General features: G+C 48.0%; 1 protein-coding gene across 1 annotated transcript in view; it reads right to left on the bottom strand.

Annotated features, from left to right (window-relative positions):
• BBS2 (Bardet-Biedl syndrome 2) overlaps nt 1-860 on the bottom strand; it is a 31,857-nt gene extending 30,997 nt beyond the window's left edge. The window contains exon 1 of the mRNA XM_024751476.1: nt 595-860. Coding sequence (XP_024607244.1) covers nt 595-711 — 117 coding nt within the window. The 5' untranslated portion in view covers nt 712-860. The remainder of the gene's footprint in view (nt 1-594) is intronic.
• Nucleotides 861-12,877: the final 12,017 nt, after the last annotated feature.

Here is a 12,877-nt window from a genome sequence, read left to right as displayed (position 1 = left end):
GCTGAATGACCATATCTTTTTCGTCTCTGTGATTCCCACACCTTGCCCAGCACCCGGCACATAGTAAGCCCCTAAATGGTACTTAGTAAATAAATTATAGGAAGAGACGTGACTGTACGTGGATAAAGATCGAAAGTGCAATTTTAATCACTTAAGTTAAGGGTCTTTGTAATCCGCCCCCCCCCCCGCCCCCCGTAAAGTTGTTGGCTCTGAGAGGCAGTCTGAGATAGCAGGAGTTCCAGAGCAAAGGGCAGAAGCCCTGGGCTCTAATCTGGGGTCTGCCATTACTGCTAACCCTGACCAAGCCATTCCCCCTCTGGGGTCTTCTCTTCCGTAAGCTCCCGGCCTGTAGAGAGACACCAACATTGTCCGAGTCTAAGTGCCTGAAGACAAATTAACTGCTCAGAAAAGCCGTCCTGCGTGATTATTCATGATGTGTGCACAGGATGGAGAGCTACGGAAGTTGCCGGGCAACCCTGGCTGGGGGAGGAGCCTGAGAGTGAGGAGCTGGACTACAGGGACCTAGCGGGCAGAGGTCGTGGGGACTCCAGGGGCCCGGGCCCCGTGCGGGTGGGAACTTGTGGGAGCGGTTACCTTGCCTGCTTGGGTAGCGGCCGCCAGGCACGGGTGAGTCCCGTCGTAGCGCCCTACGGCCACCATGCGGGGGCTGATTTTGTGGCGCAGTTTCAGGGTGAACACAGGCAGCAGCATGATGGCGACAGCTCAGGAGAAGAGGGCTAGTGGTCCGATACCGGTGCAGCGAAGCCGGCCTCACCCGCGGCGGTGAAGAAAGCGGGGACCAGGCCGGCCGGGAAACTGAGCGAGACTGAGCTGGACCCCCGGCCACCGGCTTTTTCTGCGGCTGCGCAGGCCCGCCCACCTAGTTCTGCGGCTGCGCAGTCGGGCCTCAGGCTCGGCTGAGGCTGAAGCTGGGTCTCGGTGGTGGAGTCGGGTCTTTTGCAGCTGTAACTCATCCGCGTTGGATTCGACTCAACTAACAGGTCTGCAGTGGCGGTGTCTGAGCCAGCGCACCCCTGGGGCTTCTTCTAGCACTACAACCAAGCTGCTGCACCGTTGCAGACTACGCGCACGTCAACCACACTCCAAAGGGTCATTAATTAAAGAAACATGCCTTGAATGCCTACTCTTCCCCTTAGTTTAGCTGTTATGTTGATGCCCACAGTAGTTACTAAATATATAGACTCTTTAAAAAAAATGTTTTAAACTCTCACCTTTAAATGGTCCATGGTCCTTTGTAAGATGCTCTATAAATTTTAAATGCGAACACGAAAAATTGAAAAGTCATTAAACTTCTCGACATTCATTCAGATAATTTATGAGGGTTCACTATGTGTCAGGCACTGTTCTAGACAACAGAGGTATGGTAGTTAACATGAGACAAATCTCTACCCTCCTGGAGCTGACCTCCATTTCGGGGGAGACAAACACTAACTGAGAAATACATGTGGGAGGTCTTTTGGTAGTAAGTGGTAAGGAGGGAAGAGGGATAGAAGTTTGGAGGTAGTGCTGTTTTAAATAAGGTGGTGGGTAAGAGACCTCACTGAGAAAGTCACGTCCAGGCAAGAACCTGAAAGAAGTAAGGGAGTCAGTTTTGAGGAAGAGGGTTCCAGCAGAGGAAATTCAGGTGCAAAGGTACCGAGGGATCGCTCTGGCTGCCTTCTGGAAATAAATGGTTAGGGCTGAGGGACAAGATGAATGGGAAGCAACAGAGGAGACTGAGAAGGAAGCCAAGTGAAGACAGTGTTGCCAGGAGTGTCAGCTGCTGTAGGTGGGTCTTGAAAGATGGGTTCTAGAATATTCTTGATATTTGCATTTTGTAATTACAGCCATACAAATGAGCATCTTTTTTCAAGCGTACTGGGGGTGGTCTGTGACTAGTTGTATTCTCTTCTGGAGATAATGTCAAAAGACTAAATTTGGGCTTCCCTGGTGGCGCAGTGGTTAAGAATCCACCTGCCAATGCAGGAGACACGGGTTCGAGCCCTGGTCCGGGAAGATCCCACATGCCACGGAGCAACTAAGCCCGTGCACCACAACTATTGAGCCTGTGCTCTAGAGCCTGCGAGCCACAACTACTGAAGCCCGCGTGCCTGGAGCCTGTGCTCCACAACAAGAGAGGCCACCGCACTGAGAGGCCCGCGCACCACAGCGAGGAGTGGCCCCCCACTCACTGCAACTGGAGAGAGCCCACGCACAGCAACGAAGACCCAATGCAGCCAAAAATAAAATAAATTCAATAAATAAATTTATAAAAGACTAAATTTGAGGGCCTCGATGGAATGTAAGGCCTGAGCCAATAGCCTGATAAACCCCGTCTGATAGGCCCTGCCTCTGACTTCTCCCAGCTCCTTTCTGCCCCAGTGTCTCTGCTTCACTGCCTAGACCCCACAGTCCTGTAGCACTTACCCAACCAGCCCTGTAATGGAAATTGCCCTGGGTCTGTCCTCCTGCCTTTTACCATCAGAACTTTGTGAGGTACGCTCCCCTCAGCCCCTAGACTCTGCCTCCAGGGAGGCATCAGCTCACTGAATCCACTCCATTTTGCTAATAGCTGATCACAAGGCTGACAGGCCACCCCTCCCAGGAACAGCTTATAAGGAATAAATCTCTAATAAAGGTCATCTCACAGTCTTCATTTTTCTGACAAACATGTATTGAGCGTCTCTGTGTGCTAGTCAGTGTTCAAGTAGTTAGGGACACCATGGTATACAAGGAAGACATAATCTGTGCCCTCATGGAATTTACATCTAAGAGTGCATTCATTTGCTAATACACCACCATAACAAAATACCACAAACTGGGTAGCTTAAACAACAGAAATTTATGCAATCACAGTTGTAGAGGCTGGAAGTCCCAGAACAAGATGCCAAAACAATTGATTTCTCCTGAAACCTCTCTCCTTGGCTTGCTGCCTCGTCCCATGGTTGTCCCTCTCTGCATGCACCCTCCTCTGTGTGTCCAAATTTCCTCTTCTGGTAAGGACACCAGTCTGATTGGATCAGGGCCTGCCCTAAGGACCTCATTTTAACATAATCACCTCTTTAAAGGTCCTAACTCCAGATAGGCGCGTTCTGAGTACTGGGTATTAGAACTTCAACAAATGAATTTGAATGGAGGGGTACACAATTCAGCCTGTATCGAGGGGACAGGGAGAAACAGACACTGAACAGGAAAGCAAATAAGATCACTTTCTCTGATAAGGCTGATGTGCTGAGGCTCTGAAAAGGCTTTTCAGAGGAAGTGACATTTGAACCAAGAGCTTTATGACAAGAAAGTGTCAGCCATTAGAAGATGTGAGGGAAGGGCATTCCAGACAGAGGGAACAGCAAGAGCAAAGGCCCAGGCTGGGCACGTTTGAAGATCAGGAAGAAGACAAGGTGGCGGGAGCCTAGCGAGTGAGAAAGAGAGGCCAGGAGGGGCCACAACACACAGGACTGTGAGCCACACCAAGGAGCTTGGGTTTTAGTCTCTAGCAGGCAGACAAGTCCATGGCCTGCTGGATATCCACGTAAGGCTGGTCTTGGCCTCCATCCACCCGGTGAAGCCTCGCTCACTCAGTGTACTGCCTTGGGGGCCTGCAACTTTGCTTTCGCCCTTCCCAACAGGACAGTACCAGCAGCAGTGGCAGCCATCACTGACATTTAATGAGCATTTTCTAGGTGCCATTCTGAGTACTTTATACGGATCATCTCTCTTAATCCTCCCTATGAGGCAGATACCACTGTTATCCCATTTGACAGATGACAAAACCTTCCCAGAGTCACCCCCTCCCTTCATAACTCTTCACTGGTTCCCCATTTGCGGCCAAAGTAAGTTGAAGCCCTTTGACAGATTACACAAAGATCTCCAAGTTCTGACCACTGCTGGCCGCTGCAGCCTCTGCGTTTGCTGCCTCCTGCCTCAAGCCCAGTCCCTTCTCAGCTGCTTTCTTAACCTCTCCGCCTTTGCTCACACTAGCCCTCTGCCTGGAATGTCCTCACCCTCACCTCATAGGTTGGACAGCACCACTCCAGGGAGTCGTGTCTGACCATCTCTCTTACAGCAGCTACCACACTTGGGAGGTAGCCTCCCTTCCTCTCTGTGCTTTCATGGGTCCCCCAGCAGTCATATCATTCGCCATATTGGGGGTATTTGAGTCTTTGCATCACAACCCTAGTTAGGAACAGCAATGGATTCCCCAGAAGGGTAGAGAATCCCCATCCTCCCTGCCAAGCACTGATCAGGGCAGGGACTTGGAGGCCTTCCAACCATGGCCAGGAGAGGCTGGCCTACAGTCTTCTCTACCTCTCACCACCCACTAGGAATCACTGGCTTTTCAGAGGGGACACATCTTCACATCAGGGAGATCTGAGGCTCCTGAGAACCCAAGACTTGGAGGGGAGGAGCTTGTGGGCTCCAGGTTGGCAGCATTCCATAGCAGGTGAGCCCACAAGCCTTGAGAACCTGCAGACCTGGGTTTAAATTCCTCCTCGGTCAATCACTAGTTGAGACTGGGGCCCGTCATTTAGTCCTCACGCCCACATGTACTGAGTGCCTTCTCTGTGCCAGGCACTGGACACACTGACTCACTGAATCCTCGCAGCCACCCTGTGAGGGAGATTCTGTCATCATCCCATTGTACAAGAGAGGAAACTGAGTCACGGGCAGTTTTATAACCTCAGTCCAAGGTCACACAGCTGGGAAGTGGCAGAACCAGGAGGGCTCGCCCAGGTGGTCTGGGCTCCAGAGCCTGAGCCGCTAACCACTGCACGTCCTGTCTCCTTCAGTCAACACCCCAAGCACCAGTGTCTCTTCTAGAAAAGAGAAAGATTAATAGCACTACCTATGGGGAATGTTGCTGTGACAATTAGACCAACGAATATAAATAAACGACTTGAAGCAACGCCTGGCACTTAATAAGGGACCCCATAAATGGTTATTACCGTCGTTATTATAAGGTTATTATTATTACCTATAGCTGAAAAGGCTGCTTTTGACTTGTTAGGGTTGCTATTGTAATAAAGTTGGTGTCTTTTTTCTTTTCTTTCTTTCTTTTTTTTTTTTTTTTTAGCAGGTAGCTTTGTTCCAAATATCCTCTCAGCACTGGGGTTAGAAAAACCAACCTCACTAGTCAAGGTCTGGTGGACCTAGTTGAGACCAAGAATTTAGATCCTGACTTACAGGGGCCATGCCTGCCACCTGCCTCTACCTCTGTGTCCTCACCTCGCCTATGCAAAGCACCCACACTAGAGGGTGTGCAGGTGTAAAGAACGGAGGCTCTCACACATTAGGACTCAGGATTAAAGGCCTAGACAGAGGCGGGGTGAGAGGGCCCCCAGGACCTGTGGCCGCCACTAGTCTAGTCATAGGGTTGACGTCTGGGAAGTGGACTGGGTCAGGGGAGCAGCTGGAGAAGAATTTTTGCCTTTATCTTTACGCACTGTGGTGTTGGCTGTTTTTATAGTGAGTTTGGTTTACTTTTGTAATTAACACATAAGCACAACTTGAAAATAAAGGAGTGTGAGGGTGGGGACTGTCTGTGAACTTCAGAGATCCACAGCCTCTCCCCACCCATTGCCCCAGAACCTGCCAATAAAGGACCCCAGCTTTAAGTTTCCACAAACTTAAAGCGAGTGACCATTAGGCCATGGAGGGGCAGGGGCCGGGGACCACTGGGCAGAGCAGACAGCACAGAGCCTGGCTCTGTGAGAACGGTTCACAAGTAGCCCTCCCAGACGCTCCATCCTTCAATCTTTCATCACATAACTCCCTGGTAACTCTGGGATGCGTCTGCTGGGGGCCGTGAAGGTGAGGCTGTTCATGTTGTTCTCTTCTGTCAGCCCATTTCACACATGTGAAATGAGGAGTAGAAGACTCACATGCAAAGCCACTTCACAGCATGTCACTTATACAAAACAGGAACAGCTAACCTCTGGTCAGCAGACAGGGAAAAGCTAAATAATAATAATAGGAGCTAACATCTGTTGGACACTTACTATGTGTCAGACTCTAAATTATTTACTTGTACTTTTATCTCACTTAATCCTCATAATAACTCTATGAGAGAGGTAATATTATTATCCCCATTTTACAGTTTGCACAGACTAATTTCAACTCCAATTTTCCTCTACTCCCCACCTTATTCCACCCCAACCTGCACATTTCACTGAACTGGTAGGAAATGCCATCCATCAGTGTTAGGTACCCCCCCCATCACCCACTTTACCACACCCCAACCTCAGAGACCCATCAGAACTAGGGAGGCCTACTGATGCCAGAAAATGGGGGGAGGGGTCTCCGACCCCCAGTCTCCTGTGGTTGCTGCCAATATCCTTGTCCAAGGTCTCAGTGGTCTCTTGTTATGGGGGGTTCTCTGATACTTCCATAGGACTTGAAACGTCCTGGAGAGGCCAAAAATCCCAGCGCCCAGGGTCCCATATCCCTCGAAGCATCATTGCCTTCTTCTTGGGGCTCTTGCCACATCCCCAGGTGAGGCCGGGGTCCACAATGGTGCTCAGATGCTTGTAGCTTAAGTCTGTGAGTAACCTCAGGAAGAGATGCTGAAAGTCAGACTAAGTGAGAAACACATATTAAAATGGAAATTTTTCATCAAAATTCATCAGTTGTACACTTAAAATAAGTAATTTTATGGTATGTAAATTATGCCTCTAGGAAGTAGCTTTTTTTTTTTTTTTACGTTTTGAAATCAAAATATAAGATCATGTCACTCCCTTACATAAAATCCTCCAACGGCTTCCCATTACAAGCTGAACAAAATCCAAAATTTTAACTTGGCCTACAGAACTCTGGTGTTCCGCTCCGCGGCATGTGGGATCTTCCCGGACCGGGGCATGAACCCGTGTCCCCTGCATCGGCAGGCGGACTCCCAACCACTGCGCCACCCGGGAAGCCCCCTCATGGGCTTTTGCACTTACAGTTCCCTCTGCCTGGAATGCTCAGCCCCCAGATCTTGTCAAGCCTGGCTCCTATGTGTCAATCAGATCTCAGCTCAAAGCTCCCCTCCTCAGAGAGACCTGCCCAGTGCCCCAGCCCTCACTTGCTCCATCTCTCTCACTCTCACATAATTCTGCTTTATTTTCTTCAAAGTATTTCTCTCTTTCTGAGATGATCTTCTTTATTTATTTCTTTACTTGTTTTTTTTTGTCTCTCCACACTAGAATTCAAGTGTCTTGCCCACTTTTGGTAGGGGAGCCCAGTACCTCCCTACCCCCACCTCAAGAGAAAGAAAGAGAAATCAGGCAGATGGAGGTCAGTGTATTACTTTTTCCTTTGTGAGAAGTGATAATGGAGGGACTTCCCTGGTGGCACAGTGGTTAAGAATCCGCCTGCCAATGCGGGGGACACAGGTTCAATCCCTGGTCCGGAAGTATCCCACAGGCCGCGGAGCAACTAAGCCCGAGTGCCCCAACTACTGAGCCTGAGCTCTGGAGCCCTCGAGCCACAACTACTGAGCCTGCGTGCCACAACTACTGAAGCCCGCGCACCTAGAGCCCATGCTCCACAACAAAGAGTAGCCCCCACTCGCCGCAATTAGAGAAAGCCCACACGCAGCAACGAAGACCCAACACAGCCAAAAATAAATAAATAAATTTATTAAGAAAAAAAAGAAATGATAATGGAGAATGTGACTTCTATTTGCCAGAAAATGGGCTTCCTAATCCTGAACGCCAGAATCAGGAGATTTGTTCATCATTGGAAAACTACAGGCCAAGTCCTGGGAGGCAAGCCTCTTTCACCACCCTTGGGGGAATAGGCAGGCCAGCTCCCGGGGGGCGGCTGAGCTGCACACCCCAGGAGACAGGGCAGAGCAGCAGGAACAAAGGACACCAGGACTGTCATGCAATGTTCTTGCTGCCTCCGCAAAGGATACTCCAGCCTAACGTCGTCCAAGTGTCTTCAACAGTTCCTGGCACATAATGGATAATACTAAATATTTGGTGAATGAATGATGTCTATGCAAATATGTCAACATTCACGTCTTAAATAACTCACTTGGCAGGACTTACTAAACCACCTTACAGTTCCTTCCACCCGGAATGCTCAGCCCCCAAAGCATTTCAAGCCTGACTCCCATGTGTCAATCAGATCTCAGCTCAACGCTTCCCTCCTCAGAGAGGTCTGCCCGGAGCCCCCATCTCTCTCTCTCATGACCCTGGTCCACTCTGTAGGACCGGCCGACATAACTTCTCCCCACTGAAAATTTCAAAGCAGACTGTATGGTTTTGTATTACTGGGCATTGAGAAGTGACGCCTCTTCCTTTTTCTTATTTTGTACCATGACACCCACAAGACCATGCTTGACATTCTGGGCATGATCTGAGCACGATTCATGATTCTGGGTGAGCCCGAGGCTCCTGAAGCGAAGAAGGGAAGCCATGAGGGAATGATTACCATTTGCACACATATGAGGACTAGAGTTACTATTTTGTAGAGAAACAACAATAAAGCAATGCTTTAATGCATCACATTCTCAGTTATTCAAAGACTTAGTAAGTTACATTTAAAGACCCTTTAAGATATTAGCTCGGGGCTTTGGGACAGCCTGGAGGGGTGGGATGGGGAGAGTGGGAGGGAGGGAGACGCAAGAGGGAAGACACATGGGAGCATATGTATATGTATAGCTGATTCACTTTGTTATAAAGCAGAAACTAACACACCATTGTAAAGCAATTATACCCCAATAAAGATGTTAAAAAAAATAAATAAATAAAGACCCTTTAAGAAAGTAAAGATTTTTGTCTAGCAGGATTCAAATATTATAACAGCCTTGTCAAACAATTCGCTCAAAGAAACAGATTTTGATTAATTTTTGTTGATGTTCTTCTAATACTCTCTGGCTTTAAGCATAAGCTTCTGATTTTGAAATCCTTATGTAACTTACATGAGTTGTGATTTTTTTTTTAATCTGCAAATCTACTCGCCTTAATCTTTTTGTTGTTGTGATTGATGAATAACTACTCCCACTTTCATCTCCACCTGCCAAGCCCATGGTGGCAAATGGTATTGATTGATGGGGAGGCGTGACCAGAGGTGAGCTGACAGTGACAAGTCAGCTCTGCCAGGGCAACGAAGACCCAAGAGTCTTCAAGTTACTTTGAAATTAGAGGAGGCCACACAGGATGCAGGAAGCCCAGAATCCAAGCAGAGGAAGCGGTTCCTGGCCCAGACCACCCCCAGGGTTCAGATCAAAGGGAGTCTGTCACAGTTTCCAAGGAGTGTGCTCTTTATAGCCTCCTGGAGCCATACGTGGGTGTGGGCATGGGTGTGGGCACTGGACGCTGGCTAAGGCTTGTCTCAGCTTTCATAACCACCTATTTGGGCAGGAAGACAACCTCTGGGGCAACTGGTCTGGAAAGTTTGAGTTTTTCTACCTTCTTAGGAGCTCCTGTAGCTGAAAGCAGTATGCAGCCTTGCAGATCTGAGCATTCTTTTTTTAATATTTATTTATTTATTTGGCTGCATCAGGTCTTAGCTGCGGCAGGTGGGATCTTTCCTTGTGGCGCGCAGCCTTCTCTCTAGTTTTGGTGCGCGGGCTCCAGAGTGCACGCGGGCTAGTAGTTGCAGCACGCGGGCTTAGTTGCCCCACGGCAAGTGGGATGCTAGTTCCCCGACCAGGGATCAAACCCACATCCCCTGCGTTGGCAGGTGGATTCTGAACCACTGGACCACCAGGGAAGACCCCATATCTGAGCATTCTACCTTCAGGAAGCAGAGCAAGCTGAAGGGAACTCCAAGTTCCATTTCTACAATCATGTCATTTCCCAGTAGGAAGAGGCCAGAGAGATCGCCAGCCCGGGCTTCTAACCAAGGCAAGAATGACCATCCAGCCCCTATTTGAATACTTCCCGTGATTGAAGGGCTTATGACTCACATGGAAGCCATTACATTGGAACACGTTTCTCAGAAATCTCTTACTTATATTGGGTCATGTATCCATCTCTCTATAGAAATAGACAGATTGACCTCATCACTATACCCATGTGGGATCCTCAGGTGTTTGAAGATTTATCATCTTCCCTCCATGGCTTCTTTATGCTGAACACCCCCAGGTGGATCCTTCAAGGGTTTGGGAGTTTGGGGGGATGAAATTCCTAGTTCCTTTACCTACCTGGACACACTTAACCATTACTTCTTCCTTAAGGAGGCTGCTTTGAGAGGAACTTTAAAGCAGATGTGACATATTGTGAACCCTCTCCTCCTACACACACAGACGTCCTTTCCCTCCACGTGCCTCAAGCTCCCAGGGACAAGGCCAAGGTGATGACAGCAGTACCACACAGAGAACAGGGGTGTCAGGCAGCCATGAAATTCTCCAACAGCAACACCAGGAAATAAAGATCAGGGCTATTTTTTTGAAAAATAGACAAAAGCAAATGACCAGAGTGCTAAGGCTTGATGGGTCCCTGCAAGACACAGAAGACATGCTCAGCTGGGATGGCGAGAAACTGAATGACGGTGTGGACAGGACTTGGGAAACAAACATGGGAAAAGGAGGCACCTGTTACGGGCTGAATTGTATCCTCCCTGCCCCACCAAAAAAAGGTATGTTGGATTTCCAACCCCCAGTGCCTCAGAATGTGACCTTATTTGGAGCTGGGGTCTTTGCATAGATAATCAAATTAAAAGAGGTCATTAGGGGCTTCCCTGGTGGCGCATTGGTTGAGAGTCCGCCAGCCGATGCAGGGGACGCGGGTTCGTGCCCTGGTCCGGGAAGATCCCACATGCCGCGGAGTGGCTGGGTCGGTGAGCCATGGTCACTGAGCCTGCGCGTCCGGAGCCTGTTCTCCACAACGGTAGAGGCCACAACAGTGAGAGGCCTGCGTACCGCAAAAAAAAAAAAAAAAGGGGGTCATTAGGATATCATAATACAATATGACTAGTGTCCTGGGAAGACGGGGAAATCTGGACACAGACACATCCAGAGAGAACGCCACGTGAAGGTGAAGGCAGAGATCAGGGTGATGCTTCTACAAACCAAGAGGCACCAAAACTGGGCAGCAAACCAACAGAAACTAGGAGAGAAGCATGGAACAGATGCCTCTCTCAGAGCTCAGAAGGAACCAACCCTGCCAATACCTCAATCCCAGACTTCTAGCCTCCAGAACTATGAGACAATATGTTTCAGTTGTTTAAGCCCCCCAGTTTGTGGTACTTTGTTATGGCAGCCCTGGAAAATGAATACACCACCTCTAGGCCTAAAGACACAAGGGAAGGAAACCACGTCTCAGGAGCCCAGTGAGGGTGCGCCTGGCAGGAGCTGTATTCATAGAGATGGCAATGCCATCAGGGAGCCAAGCAATAAAGACCCCCACTGCTCTCACCCCATCCACCAAGTCTCCTGCAGCACCTAAGCCAGTGGAAGCCGTCGGGTAAGGGCGGTGGGAGATACACGTGGAGAATCTACCTACCAGGGGGCGTTGTCCACACTTCTCTTGGGACCTATCTATGTGGGATCCTCAGCTCATAGAGCAGGAAGGGAATTCAGGGGTACCTAATCCAACGCTTTTATTTGACCCCCAAGGAAACCAAGTCTCAAAGAGGGGTGTAGCAATGCTGCCAATTAAATGCAAAGACTAAAATTCAACCCTCTGGATTCTGAGTCATGCAGTCCTTCTGAATATCAGGGCTGCTTTTGGTTTTATTGCCGTTGTCTTGTCCTTTGACTCGCATACCCTAACCTCTTTAGCACAATGTCTTTTTTAAAATGCTTATTTCTGATTTGAATAGGTAATACTTTGATACCATAACAAATTAAAATCTATCGAAGCATATGCAGAAGGATGTGGACAAATTGGAATCCTTGCGCACTGCTGATGGAAATGTAGAGTGATGTAGCCACTATGGAAAACAGTGTGATGATTCCTCAAAAAATTAATCATAGAATTACCATATGATCCAGCAATTCCTCCCCTAGGTATATTTCCAAAAGGTTTGAAAACAGGTATTTAAACAAGAATGTTCATGTTTAATAGCAGCATTATTCATGATAGCCAAAAGTGGCAACAACCCAAGTGTCTACCGATAGATGAATGCATAACTAAGATGTGATAAGTACGGCTATATGTGATAATGTACGTCTGAACATTATTTGGCCATAAAAAAGAATGAAGTAACAAAACATGCTACAACATGGAGGAACCCTGAAGACATTATGCTAAGTGAAATAAGCCAGACCCAAAAAGACAAATATTATATGATTCCACTTACATAAGGTACTAGAATAGACAGATTCATAAAGAGAGAAAGTATAATAGAATAAAGGTTACCAGGGGCTGGAGGGGAGGAAAGAATGAGGAGTTAGTGTTTATTTATTTATTTTTTAAATTAACACTTTTGCTCTTTATTTTTTTTTATTTTCTTTTCTTTATTATTTATTTATTTATTTTGGCTGCACCAGGTCTTAGTTGTGGCGCGTGGGAACTTTAGTTGCAGCATGCGGGCTTCTTAGTCGCTACTTGCGGGCTCTTAGTTGCAGCATGCATGTGTGATCTAGTTCCCCAACCAGGGATCAAACTCAGGCCCCCTGCATTGGGAGCACGGAGTCTTAACTGCTGGACCACCAGGGAAGTCCCGGAGAATTAAGAGTTTAATGGGTATAGTTTCTCTTTGGAATGATGAAAAAGCTCTTAAAAAGTGGTGAGAATTACATAGCACCGTGAATGTGCTTAATGCTACTGAATTGTATGCTAAAAATGATAACATTTATGTTATGTATATTTTACCATAATAAAAAATATATATATATTTTAAAAGTGTCATACAATAAAAAGGAAGTCCCCCTCTCACCCCCATCCTCGCCACCAAAATCCACTCCCTGGAGACCTCCCTGAGACCAATTTCCTGGGTCTCCTGAAGA

Source organism: Neophocaena asiaeorientalis, unplaced genomic scaffold (genome assembly GCF_003031525.2).
Source record: "Neophocaena asiaeorientalis asiaeorientalis breed wild unplaced genomic scaffold, Neophocaena_asiaeorientalis_V1.1 scaffold965, whole genome shotgun sequence".
Lineage (NCBI taxonomy): Eukaryota > Metazoa > Chordata > Mammalia > Artiodactyla > Phocoenidae > Neophocaena > Neophocaena asiaeorientalis.
The sequence above is the reverse complement of the archived record's forward strand: the minus strand, read 5'-3'. Positions and strand labels throughout refer to the sequence as shown.